The 13,101-nt window shown below is 38.8% G+C and overlaps 1 protein-coding gene across 1 annotated transcript in view; it reads left to right on the forward strand.

Moving 5' to 3' along the window:
• The window catches only part of LOC309675922 (connector enhancer of kinase suppressor of ras 2-like), a gene marked incomplete at both ends in the record, with an annotated part of 216,230 nt that overhangs the window by 93,425 nt on the left and 109,704 nt on the right, over nt 1-13,101 (forward strand). The window contains 2 exons of the mRNA XM_082488349.1: nt 9,061-9,263; nt 10,717-10,804. Coding sequence (XP_082344475.1) covers nt 9,061-9,263; nt 10,717-10,804 — 291 coding nt within the window. The remainder of the gene's footprint in view (nt 1-9,060; nt 9,264-10,716; nt 10,805-13,101) is intronic.

The raw sequence follows: 13,101 nt of genomic DNA on the forward strand, positions 1-13,101 counted from the left end.
AGGGCTGGAACACCTCTCCTGTAACTGTTAGCAGACTGTGAGTCAATTAATTCTTTTTTCTATCTGCATAGCACTCCAGCAGAACTTCAACACTACCAAAGATAATACACTAATTGCAAGGTATAATTTATTCTTTCAACTCAATTAATGTCACCTCAGGTCACATAGAATACCAATCTAGATCTTCCAGCAATTTATCTGAAATCAGTAATAAATACTTAAATTGGGTCATATTCTGTGGAACCAAGGTTTAATAAATACTTTTAATTTAATATTTATAATTATAGTAAAACTTGTTTACTTGTTAAGAAAATTTCAAAACAAGGACCTTTGTGATTTACATGAAAAACTTATTTTACTTCCTTCAAACTCCTATTCATATAATGGATATTTAGGCTGTAAATTCTTTTTAAAGAGCAAAAATATGACAACGCCTGACTGAAATGCAATGCCTCACGTACTTTGACTTCATACTATTTTGATAACTGCAGTTTTAAGTTGTATCATAAAAATATCACCACGAAATTTTAACAGATACACCTGATGAAATCAAAGAAATGTTTATAGGGACAATTATTTTAGAATTAGGTTTCTACTGTGCTTTCTGTTAGCCTCTTAACCCTTAAAAACATACCTCCAGAAAGGAAATTTTTTAAAAGTGTGTTTTGATGGTTTTCATTCTATTTAAGTGGCAGAACTATTTATGCTAAAATCATAGTGTATGATTATTTTGATTTTCTGCTTTTATTAAACAGGCTGTGTTTGCCTGGGTTTATTCATTAAGTGCTAACTGACTATATGCTATCACAAACACTGTAATTTTCACTACAGATCTATGGCCTTTGCAGCAGCAGCATACACAGCAATGTAGACAGCAGGGAGTTGTGGGATCCCATGTGGCACGTCGTGTTTTCCCAAAGGAGATTCCAAAAGCCCAGAGCTGCTTTGGGGAATTTTCTTTCCTAGTCATCTCTGAGCCCCACGCTGCAACCATGCCCCAGGGAGACAGGTGGAGAGAGGTCTCGTCGTATGGAGAGCCTGTGAGTGTGCATCCCTGGGGAAGAGGAGGGCTGGCAGGGGTGAGCAGGCAGCCTGGAAGGGACCAGACCTGCTTTCCCAGCAGAGGAGGGGCAGAGCATCCCCACAGAGCTGCATCAGATATTGCAAGTCCACAATAACTTTAAGTCAATTTGTGCGTAACCTGAACATGGGTTGAAATGGGTTGAAAACCAGGCTGTAGTGGCAAAGATGCACCTGAAGATTGAGCTTTTAAATTAATTTTCTAATCCTGCTTACTATACAATGGTGCTGAGACTCGGGAAGAGGACATGGCATCATCTTTCTGTGGCAGTTTGCAAATATGTCAGCTTAAAGCAACTGGGATACTGAGCCCTGAGGAGGAGTGGAGCCTGCCATGAGTCCAGATGTGCTGCTTTCAGGATGGGCTGGGAAGGGGAGGGGGACAGCAGCCTGCTGTGCTAAGCATGTTTGTGCTGTCGGGGCAAGGTGGCACTCACAGGGCAAAGGCGCGTCTGCTGCATGGGTTTGTTGATGGTCCTGAGCTGTCGTTTGAAACTGAGACCTACAGCTATGGCTACTGCAGTTGGATCGGACTGATAAATTGTGGGTATTCTTTAAGTTTATGCATGAAACATAAAAATGGAAGTGTAGCACAATATTTAGGTAGTGTTATTTAAATGCCTTAACATGGTGAATTTCATGTAAGATGCTTGAATTTCAGACGGGGCTGTTTCCTTTAAACTCCTCAGTCAGATCTACTGCTCTGCACTTCTATTTCTCTGAACATTATAGTTCAGTGAAAATTGTAACATTCTCAAAATACAGAAAAAGCTGGATATACATCCATGTATTTATACATATTTATACTTATATTTATACATATATTACACCAACTACTTAAATGAATGACAACATCAAGAAAAACTACTATAATTAAAAATAAATTTGTTTTTAAGGTAAGTTGAAGTCATTACTTTATGCAATACAAACTATTTAGCTAAAATTACTTCCTGTGTCAAATGAATTTTAATGTGTGTACATTTTTTTTACCTCTGTATGTTACATTATAGCAAAAAAATTTCATTATATTAGTACCTTTTAAGTATATAATACAGGGGGCTTCCTCCACAGAAGAAATAAACTCTTCTTCTATTGCAGGTATTTCTTGCTCTTTTGATCTTCAGGTGTTAGTGTTTACAAAAAATTGAGTAGCACTTATCATTTTTTTCCATTGTACTTGATATTCTTTGTCTTAACATTTGCAACAATAATTTGGCCTATTTTATCTTAGTAGCTAAAATTTTTACAGACATTTTTATTAGCATAAAATGCTAATTTGTGATGTTATTACATACATGCGATAAGATATGAAAATACCCTGAGCCATAGCTGAAGACTAGTTTTCATTCCACTTCTTTAAATATGTAAAAACCACAGGTGTTATTGTCAGATGGATAAAAAATTTACTTAATTTTCCCACTGTCTTTTAAGAATGGAATGGCATACCAGAATGCATGTGCGAAACAAGCAGAGTTTTTAGCTGGAACTGATACAGATGCAGAGTGGGAGGTTTCATTGTCACACTGTATTTAGCTATTTCTGCATTTTGGATTTATGACATAAAAAGACAGAAATATCTGTTTGGATGCATGTTTCCTATTTTTCAATTTCCAGTATGCATTTTTTAACTATATGGAATATTCAACAACTTATGCCTTACATCATATCTTCTACTCTGCATTCATAAAAACGACAGTCTATTTCAGGTTGTTAAAAAAAAACAGTATTCTCTCCTGTCTTCTGAATTCTAGCACTTCTGACAACAACCACCTGTTTTTTCCGTACTTCAAAAAAAATTATCAACTGCAAAAGCCCTGGAGGTGATCTTTCCTGTCTCTTCCCTCTTGCCACCCTACAGTAACCCTAATCACTAGGAACGCTGAAACAGGCAGCTCAAACTGAACAGGAGAGGCGAAGATGGCAGGAATCCTCACTGGTAGTTTGAAAATCAGAGAATTAGAGAATGAAATTGCTAAAATTGAAAACTGTGTTTTACAGACAGCAAGCAAATTTAAACCCAAGTTAGTTGTACATCTCACTAACAAGAGACACTAAGCACAGCTTCATCTTGGCATTATTGCTAATGATATTCTTTTATAATAAACTTGTCTGGCTCTGATCTCACATTTGTGTTTAATTTCTGCTTCTTGAAATCCTTCTTTCCAACTCCTGTCATTGAATAGGGCATCAGGAATTGCTGAGCTCCAACCTAAAGTATACCACTGAATCAGTCTGTCACTGTACAATTCAGATAATCTCTATGTAACTCTTGTGTGAAGGTCGTAATGCTATCATATATTACACTCAGTGGATATACATAATTTCTTACTGTTTGAACAGTGTTTTTATGTAAAGAAGCTTAAGTAAATATTTAATAGTTTTACCAGTCACATCTTGCTGCGTTCAAGATTTGCTGTTACTTTGGCATTTCCTTCCAGCAGTTATCCTTTCTGCAATATACCTGTCAGGCCCGTTTTACTTAAATGGTGTGTAGTCAGCTTTAGTCTACTTTCTATTGTCACTGTGCAGTTTCATGATCCAGATTTCATAATAATTTGACATACTGTGTGGCTGTGTAGTTCTTCTAGACAGCGTTTGAGGTCACTTTAATAGTCAGTATTCATTCTCTAAACCTGCATGTCCGATTCCACTATGCAACAATCTTAAGCCTCATGGAACAAAACCAGGGAATAGAGCAAACCTTGCCTGGGTCTTTTCCCCTACTCTTGGTATGAAAAACAATCCTGCCTATGTTAATGGCACCCTCTTGTCCCTTTTAGAGTTTTTTTATTCCCCCCCCCCCCCCCCCCCCTTTCTTTTTAAATGAGAAATTATATCTAGGATTTACTGTGCAAGAAAGAAATCACCTGCCAGGAGATAGAATTTTACAGGCTCAGGAGCATCATTTCTATGGTCCGTCTGACAATAACAGCACATGTTTAACACAGTAAGAGCAGCATATATGGCTGTGCAAACTGAACTCTGATAAGATAGCTGTGATAATGATTTAGTCTGGCAGGTTTGAGATTATCTCAGTTAACATCATGCAGATGAGATGCCTACAGGAATCAGAAGAGGTTTGGATACTTGCAGCGTCATGTATTCAGAACAAGGCTACCCACCTACTCATTATCGTAAACTGCAACTCTTCTATGTAGGCTAACTAGGGAGAAAATTAGAAAGGCCAAAGCCCAGCTAGAACTTAACCTGGCTTCTGATGTTAAGGACAATAAAAAAAGTTTCTATACATGCATTAGCAATAAAAGGAGGACTAAAGATAATCTCCATCCTTTAGTAGACGGGGTGGAAACATAGTGACAAAGGATGAGGAAAAGGCTGGGGTACTTAATGCCTTCTTTGCCTCAGTCTTTAGCAGTAGAGCCAGTTGTTCCCTGAGTACCCAGCCCCCTGAGCTAGTAGACAGGGCCGGGGAGCAGAATGAAGCCCCCATAATCCAAGGGGAAATGGTGAGGGACCTGCTACAGCACTTAGACATACACAAGTCTGTGGGGCCAGACAGTATCCACCTGAGGGCACTGAGGGAGCTGGTGGAGGTGCTCACCAAACCACTTCCGTAGAATCATCACAGAATGGTTTAGGTTGAAAAGGACCTTAAAGATCACCTGGTTCCAACCCCCCTTCCGCTAGACCTGTCTACTCTTTTCTCCTCTGGAACAATCTATTTTAAATCCCATCACCCTGGCTGCTGACTAGGGACGCCCAAAAGGGTCCAGAGTTTCCTTCAATAGCTTTGTAATGCACTGCCACAGTGGGGCTTGTGGGGTTTCGTGGCATCCACAAACAGATTGCGTAGGAGGTTGCAATGGAGAGAGAAACGTGTGCAGCTGACATGAGGTGAGCTGTCATGCAGTAAATTAGGATGAGGTGCTCAGAGGTGATACTTTCAAGGATTATTTTTAACCAGTCTTTTTCCCAATTTATAGTTGGTTATGGTTGTTTCATTTGAAAATGAAGATCTTGGATTAGAGCCAATCTTAAATTTAGAGCAATACAATGTCTCTCTTCTACAGAGATATTGATTCACTGTCATTTTTGTAATATTTTTATCTTTTTCCATTTATTTGGTGTTGTCAAGTCTCAGCTAAACAATTAACTTGCATCAGCACTTTTACTGTGCTGAAAAATTTCCTTTCATCTCATGATTATCTGGAGGACTGGAGGAAGGCTGACATCACTCCGATCTTCAAAAAAGGCAAGAAGGAGGACCCAGGGAACTACAGACCAGTTAGTCTCACCTCTGTCCCTGGGAAGGTAATGGAGCAACTCATTCTGGATGTCATCTCCAAACACATTGAGGAACAGGAAGTTATTGGAAGTGGTCAACATGGCTTTACCAAGGGTAAATCATGCTTGACCAATCTGATCGCTTTCTATGATGTTATAACTGGTTGGCTGGATGAGGGGAGAGTCGTGGATGTCACCTACCTTGACTTTAGCAAGGCTTTTGACACTGTCTCCCATGACATCCTCGTTAGGAAGCTGAGGAAGTATGGGCTAGATGAGGTGACAGTGAGGTGGATTGAGAGTTGGCTGCGGGACAGAACTCAGAGGGTTGTGATCAGCGGCACAGAGTCTAGTTGGAGGCCTGTAACCAGTGGTGTCCCCCAGGGGTCAATACTTGGTCCAGTTTTGTTTAATATATTAATTAATGACCTGGATGAGGGGACAGAGTGTATCCTCAGCAAGTTTGCTGATGATACCAAACTGGGTGGGGTGGCTGACACCCCAGAGGGCCGTGCTGCCATCCAGCGTGACCTGGACAGGCTGGAGAGCTGGGCAGAGAAGAACCTAATGAGGTTCAACAAAAGCAAGTGCAAGGTCCTGCACCTGGGGAGGAAGAATGCTAGGCACCAGTATAGGTTAGGGGCGGACCTGCTGGGAAGTATCTCTGAGGAGAAGGATCTGGGGGTCGTGGTAGACAGTAAATTATCCATGGCCCAGCAATGTGCCCTTGTTGCCAAAAAGGCCAATGGAATCCTGGGCTGCACAGGGAAGAGTGTGGCCAGTAGGTCGAGGGAGGTCATTCTCCCCCTCTACTCTGCACTGGTGAGGCCACAACTGGAATACTGTGTCCAGTTTTGGGCTCCCCAGTTCAAGAGGGACAGGGAATTGCTGGAGCGAGTCCAGCGAAGGGCAACTAAGATGACTGAGGGATTGGAGCATCTCCCTTATGAGGAAAGGCTGAGAGAGCTGGGACTCTTTAGCCTGGAGAAGAGAAGGCTGAGGGGAGACCTTATTATGGCGTACAAGTATCTAAAGGGTGGGTCGAAGGAGGATGGAGCCAGGCTCCTTTCAGTGGTTCCAAGTGACAGGACGAGGGGTAACGGGCACAAGTTAGAACACAGGAAGTTCCGTTCAAATACAGGGAAAAACTTCTTTACGGTTCAGGTGACAGAGCACTGGCACAGGCTGCCCAGGGAGGTGGTGGAGTCCCCTTCTCTGGAGATTTTCAAGACCCGCCTGGATGCAGTCCTGAGTAATGTGCTCTGGGCAATCCTGCTTTGGCAGGGGAGTTGGACTAGATGATCTCTAGAGGTCCCTTCCAACTCTGAAAATTCTGTGATTCTGTGATTCTGTGATCTTTATGGACATATTTTATCTATGCTTTGCTATATCTTAAATTTGTATTGATGTTAATTGAGGTTGCCATTGGCATGTTAACATGAACTTTAAGGTAAAGTGAAGAACTTGCTCACTAGGTGGATTTCCTCAAACACATTTTCTGTTCAATCTGTGTGTTTGCCAATGACTTCGGCAAGATTGCTCCAGTTGATTACACTGCTAGTATCTAGCATACTTTCTTCAAAATTCAGGCATTTACTTTTTGATAAAGGTGTACTGGCTTTTATAGATTCACTGGTCAAATTGTTTACTTTCCTGCTTGGGTTTTCTTGAATGTAAACTGACAGTTTCCAGAGCTTTTATGCAATAATGACTTATTGGGAGAAACATTTTCTGCTTGTTTCCAGAGGGATAAGCCAGGTTGGACTTGGAAATAAAACCAGGAAGATCTGGTTTATCATCCTTATAATGGGTTGTTGACTGTGCAAACTCAAAGTCTTTCTGAGGGGAAACCAAGCACTGCCTAGCTGCTTACTAGCTGGTAAAGGCATCCCAATACATCCACTTGGTCATCATCTTGGCACAAGTAAAAGTTGAAAGAAAAACAGAGCAGGAAAAGCAATTGCTTCAGTGCTTTAATAAAAGATTAGCTGCCAATACTAAACAGGTGGTGTACTAATATGAAATAAAACTTCCTTTTTAACTTTAAACTTTTCCAAAATGGAATGACTGACTTTAGTGATGATGTTTCTAACTGTACAGTATTAGTTCTGGAAAAAAAGATGAAGAGAATTGTTCTCATCTGTAGCTAAACCAATGTAACTTTTGTTTGCTTCACTATTCAGTCTTAAACTGGATGCTTCCAAACCTCATTGACTGATTGTGATGCTTTAGGCATGATATGTGTATAACAATGAGCTAATTCTGTCCCTAGTATTTAAAATTATTTTTAAATATAAATTCTTTGCAGTGAGCTAAGATAGCAAAGTGTTTCCATTCCTTGTAGGTTGCCTTCCAAGCTGGAGGCAGGGGGCTTGATTTATTTTTCAGAGTGAATGTTGAGAGGGAGAACCAGTGGCAGGCACTGATCCAAACAATCTTACCAAGCATTAGTTTGCATTTTTTTTTTCACTTCCATACAATCCCATTTCATAAGCTTTTTATTAGTCAATACATTGTGTAGTGTTTGTGGTTATTTATTCTCTGTTTTGAGGAAGAAGTTTAGGCAGAAAAATTAACATGTGATATTCATGATCAGTCATCCTCTGTAGCATATGCATAGTTGAAATTAATAGTGAGCAATCAATTCATACTCTGAAAGTTGATTTTGTTTAAATGCTCATTAAATTCTTTCATGTGCTACATCCTGTTGTGGCAGCAAGAAATCTGAGTTCAATTCAGTCAGTTTAAGACTTTCTATGTGAATTTGAGTGAATTATTTAATGTATATGAGCTATCTTTGTGCTTATTACCTGGGTCTAAGTGGGGAATTGTCTCGGTGATAAAAGGACAGAGACATGGATGAAGGAATGTGGAAAAAGTGAAAAGGGACTTGTGTGAAGAAAACTTTACTCCTCCTCCCCTCTCCCCCCGCCCCCCAATCAGAATTAGGACAATGGAAGAAAATCCATTAACAACTGTTAAATATGAAAAAACTATCACTGGCTGAAGTCTCTAAACCACTACCATCTGTTATTACATGCCTGCTGTTTTCTGAGACTCTTCCCTATGCAGTCATTGAAAACAGGAGAACCTAATCTTTGCTCTGACCTGATTTGACTGTTCCCAGGTTATATTACATATGGGACAGCTGCTCACCAACAATAGCAGGGTTCAGGAAGGAATTTTCCTGTAAAAGCCTGTCACTAAGGCCATGTAAGATTTTATACCTTATTCACAACATAAGTAAAAGGGAAGTTCTGCTAAGGCTGAGTTACTACAAGTTAGTAGAGTGACTAAAACAAATCTGAGTGAGTGAGATACTGTGCAGTGGGACTGCTAAAGATCTGCTCTCAGAGGCAGCAAATATACCAACACTGTACCACAGCAGTCCACCATAGTGGACTGACTCATCTTCATTTCCTGAAAATGGGAAAGGCCTTGAGACCCAGCATATGAGGACCCTTTTTGCCTTCCCCTCAGTAACTTCATTGGACCAATGGGTTTGGGAACTCCAGATTGTGAGCGTTGATGACAGCACAGGCTGTTGTGGTAACAGGATGGATGCATCCTGTATGTTCTAAACAAAGTAGCCTGTTGCTTAGTCTAACACCAAGCATACATAACTATCCTATCCTTTCAGCCAATACAATTCAGAATGTTTAACCTCACAGTTTTGTTCACGTAGCTGACAACACGCTATTTCGCTTAATTGTGTATCTTCTTCTTTCCCCTCAGAATTATGGTTTGGAGACCGAAAACCTGAGAACTCTGTCTCACAAGCTGAATGCCTCAGCCAAAAATCTTCAGAACTTTATAACAGGTAGAAGGAGGAGTGGCCATTATGATGGCAGAGCCTCCAGACGCCTGCCAAATGATTTTCTTACCTCTGTAGTTGACCTGATTGGTGCTGCCAAGAACTTACTAGCCTGGCTGGACAGGTAATTTACTATTCCTTGATCCTTTACGCATAAGAATAATTCTTTGGTTTGTTTCATATTTGTTCTTTCTTTTTCTGTTGTACTCTTATATTCTAATATTAAAATGGCAGTTCTGGAATTCTACCTCTAAATTTTGGTGTGCAAATTTCTCAAATATTGGAGGCAAAATGTAGTACCTTTTTCTGTCAGGAGGGCAGTAAAGTTTTCTCTAGTTACTTTTTCATATTCCTTTCAGTCTATAGTATTTTGTGTGAAATGAATACTTTTGTACTGTCCCAAGTTGATGTCTCACTGTCACAAGTGGTAATGTCATTGGCAATTTCGGAAAGAAGGGTAAGGAAGAAAAGATTGTGGAGTTTGAACCGTCCTTCAACCATCAAAAAGACACAAAAAAGCTGGAGTTGGCCAAATCAATTCAGAATAGTCAAAATAAATTACAGCACTTGCTTAGTCTGAAAATTAAATTTTCTTACTATATTTTTTATCAAGAGTAGGATTGATGTATTAAGTACAGTTGTGGTGTTGGTTAATCCTCAACATGAAATGAGAATTTGATTAAAAGTATCTCCCTGAAAAAATGCTAAAATTTTGACCGTGGAAAGACAGAAACCAAAACATAAAATAGCATTCATGTTTTGTTTTTCCTTCTTTGGAATTATAGCAAGGGATAGCTTTATCTTGAATCTGAATGCTGTTGAATGTATAAATGGCACCTTAGAAATCACAGTGAGAGTGAATCACCCTCCTTTACAGGATTTGTATAATCCTGGTGACATCTTCCTAACCTAATGCCAGCAGTCATATTCTCTTGGGCTATAATCTTGTCAGTTCTTATAAATTCAAATGGGGTTAGATTCAGCTAGAATTTGGAAAGCCTGAAGAAAATTTGAGTGTGCAGGAAGCTCTAAGTGACTAAGTAAGCATAATGTTGCTCTCTGAATTAACATGCTAACTGCTGCTGAAGAGTGATGTTATACTAGAAATGCTGTCTTTAATGAGCCGTACAAAGGAAATCTGGACTAATAATTGTTTGGAAGCTCCTATTTCCACTTCCTACAAGAATGAAAACTTCTGATGTTCGGGCCAAAATCCAATTTACATCCTTCCTGCTTTTCTTGTTTCAAAGGTGCATTTTACAAAAGTTGTGTAAATTGCTGGTGGAGGTTGTCATGATTAAGTGATTCACATTTCTGTGGCGTAGAACTGATCTCTATATTATATATATCTTCTAAATGCCCATGAAGACTCCAAAAACCAGTAAGACTGCTGTTGAAAACTATATTCATTATTTCAAGACTTTTCTTGATTAAACTATAGAACAATTAGCCAACCTGATTATATTTGCCTCTGTGAAACAAATTTACTAACCATAAATCTGTTTAACAACTGCTTATATTGCAAACAGCAGTTATAATCCTTAATGTTGTATAATCCTATCCTTCCTTTGTCACAGGTCTCCATTTGTCAGCGTGACAGAATATTCACTGCTGAAAAACAACATTGTTCAACTGTGCCTGGAACTAACAACCATTGTGCAACAGGTAGGAGTTGTTACCTTCTGCTCTGAGTCCTCTTCATACTGTTGTTTGGAAATTGCAACAGTAAAAACATTGCTAAGCTTTTACTTCACCAGAAAAATTGAAAAATAGCCTTATCTCTCTGTTCTTTGCATATTCTCTTTCTCTGGGAGTGACAGGAAGATTTTTGGAAATGGGTTATCCAAATATGACTGGATAGATTGAAGAATAGCGTGAAGTTAAAAATAATCCATTTTTCTTTTGAGTAGACAATTTAATGTTAGGTTATCTACCACCGTGCAAGTGTTAAACAAAAGAACAAAGCCACAGTGGGCAACAGCTTAACTACTGCTAACAGTTTATTACAGATTAAGATATAAATGATCAAAAAACTTTCAGGGACAAGTTCTTAGAATGCATACAGACATACCCAGAACGTGTACTGTGACTTCTTCATTTAAAAGAAAGCCAGTTACATGAAAGTTGTTTAGTTATGAATATGAAATATTCATAACATTAAACAAACAAAATATGGAGCAAATAAGGGTAGTAGTATTATCACCACTGACATTCATTACTTAATTGTAATGTAGTACAATCCACAGGTACATAACGTTAATTTAGCTGGTTCCGTAGTGCTCCATCGTATACAAATAATAAGAGTCTCTGACATCATCTGCCCCTGAAGTAAGAGAAGAGGTGATATACAGGTACAGAAAGACTGAGTGGAAATTAATTCTACAAACATTTATAGTGAGCTTCTCTTGTGACACAAAATAGTGTTTCTGGAGTACATAGAGAGGTTAGAGAACAGGCAGGGCTGTCTTGGAATGAAGCAGAAGAGAAAGATGAAAGTACTGAAGAGGGAAAGCAAGAAGAAAGCTTAGCTAAAGCTACAGTTTTGTAAGCAGCTTTAACTGGCCTCCAATGTACAGGGCTCCATTGCCTGCCTCTGTCCTGTGCTGGCGCGATTTTCCACGTAACCTCACAATAGACCATTCGTAGAACTCATTAAATTTAAAAGGCTTCCTAGAGTAGTAGCAAACTGCATTTTTTCTCCTTTCCTCTTCAGTTTCATTTTAGTTCTTGGGAGGTGGTGGGGGGGTGGGACAGGGAAGAACACCTAAGACTGATAAATGAGTCTTTGTATTTTACATCCTTAATTTATAATATTCCGCTTTACTTGTTTTATAAATTTTGTCCTTTATGCATTTTTGCAGTGAAAAAAAACCCACATTTTTCTCTTTTCTTGGTTTAAAAAATCCTATGTAGGCATTTAATTATTTATGTGTCTTTATTAAGCTTTCTCTTACAGGGTGTTTATAGCACTAGGCTATTTTTGATTTACAGACTAAGCAAAATGAACTTATCTACAGTATAAAAAATTTGGATTCTGATTCCACCCTTCAGCTGATATTGCACATTGTTTGTGTGAATTTGATTTTTCCCTGTGGTCTAGGTGAAAATAGTATAATTTTGGATTGCTGTCTCCATTTCTGTCGCTCATTTCACTGCTTTTGGCAGATGAAATTCAGTTCTCCTCTGCCAGCAATAGTTTGGTTCTTTTTTTTTTTCAATTCAACTCCACTCCCCAAGCTGTACTTCTTTTGACAACTTAAAAACAATCAATCTTTTAGCATAAACGCCAAGACATTCCAAGATGAAAAATATTCAGTTAGTTCTTCAGGTCAGTTACAAAATCAAGTTTTGTCTTTTCCTATTGTTATTGTCAGATCTGGGTTGTTTGGTATTCACCTATTAAGATCTTTTTACAGTATATTAAACAGCACCAGAAAGAGTAAATAAAACAAAATAATTCATAGGGAGACAGTTTTGCTGTCACTAAATCTGTGGAAAATTGATCTTACTGTGTGAAAGCAGAAATGTCTCACCTAAACCAGAATTGCAGTCTTAACTGTAAGCTAAAATATGAATTGAAAGGCATAACTAATAGAAACCTAGGTCTTGGATCCTTTCAGATACTCCTTGTTTTATGAATGATACAAATTTTAGGTATCTAATTTAGTCAGTGTGAAAGTAGCAGACAAGGCAGTGCATTTGGCACATTGTGAGGAATGTCTTCAACCTGAAGATATATTTTGTGCAAAATTAACATGCTTTGTGTACGTAACTTACAGCTGTCACTCAAGGTGAACTTCCTTCTAAATAGGGGGCGTTACTATGTAATCTTAGTTTAACATAGACACTGCTTATGATTCTTCTTGTTAGGATGTACTGTATGTATCTGAGTGACGTACTCTTAGACATAATAAGGAAGTAGATTTTTTAGCTTTTAGGTTATATTTTTTCTCTGTGTGAGT

The sequence above is a fragment of the Vanellus vanellus genome (genome assembly GCF_965231255.1).
Source record: "Vanellus vanellus genome assembly, chromosome: 10".
Taxonomy (NCBI): Eukaryota; Metazoa; Chordata; class Aves; order Charadriiformes; family Charadriidae; genus Vanellus; species Vanellus vanellus.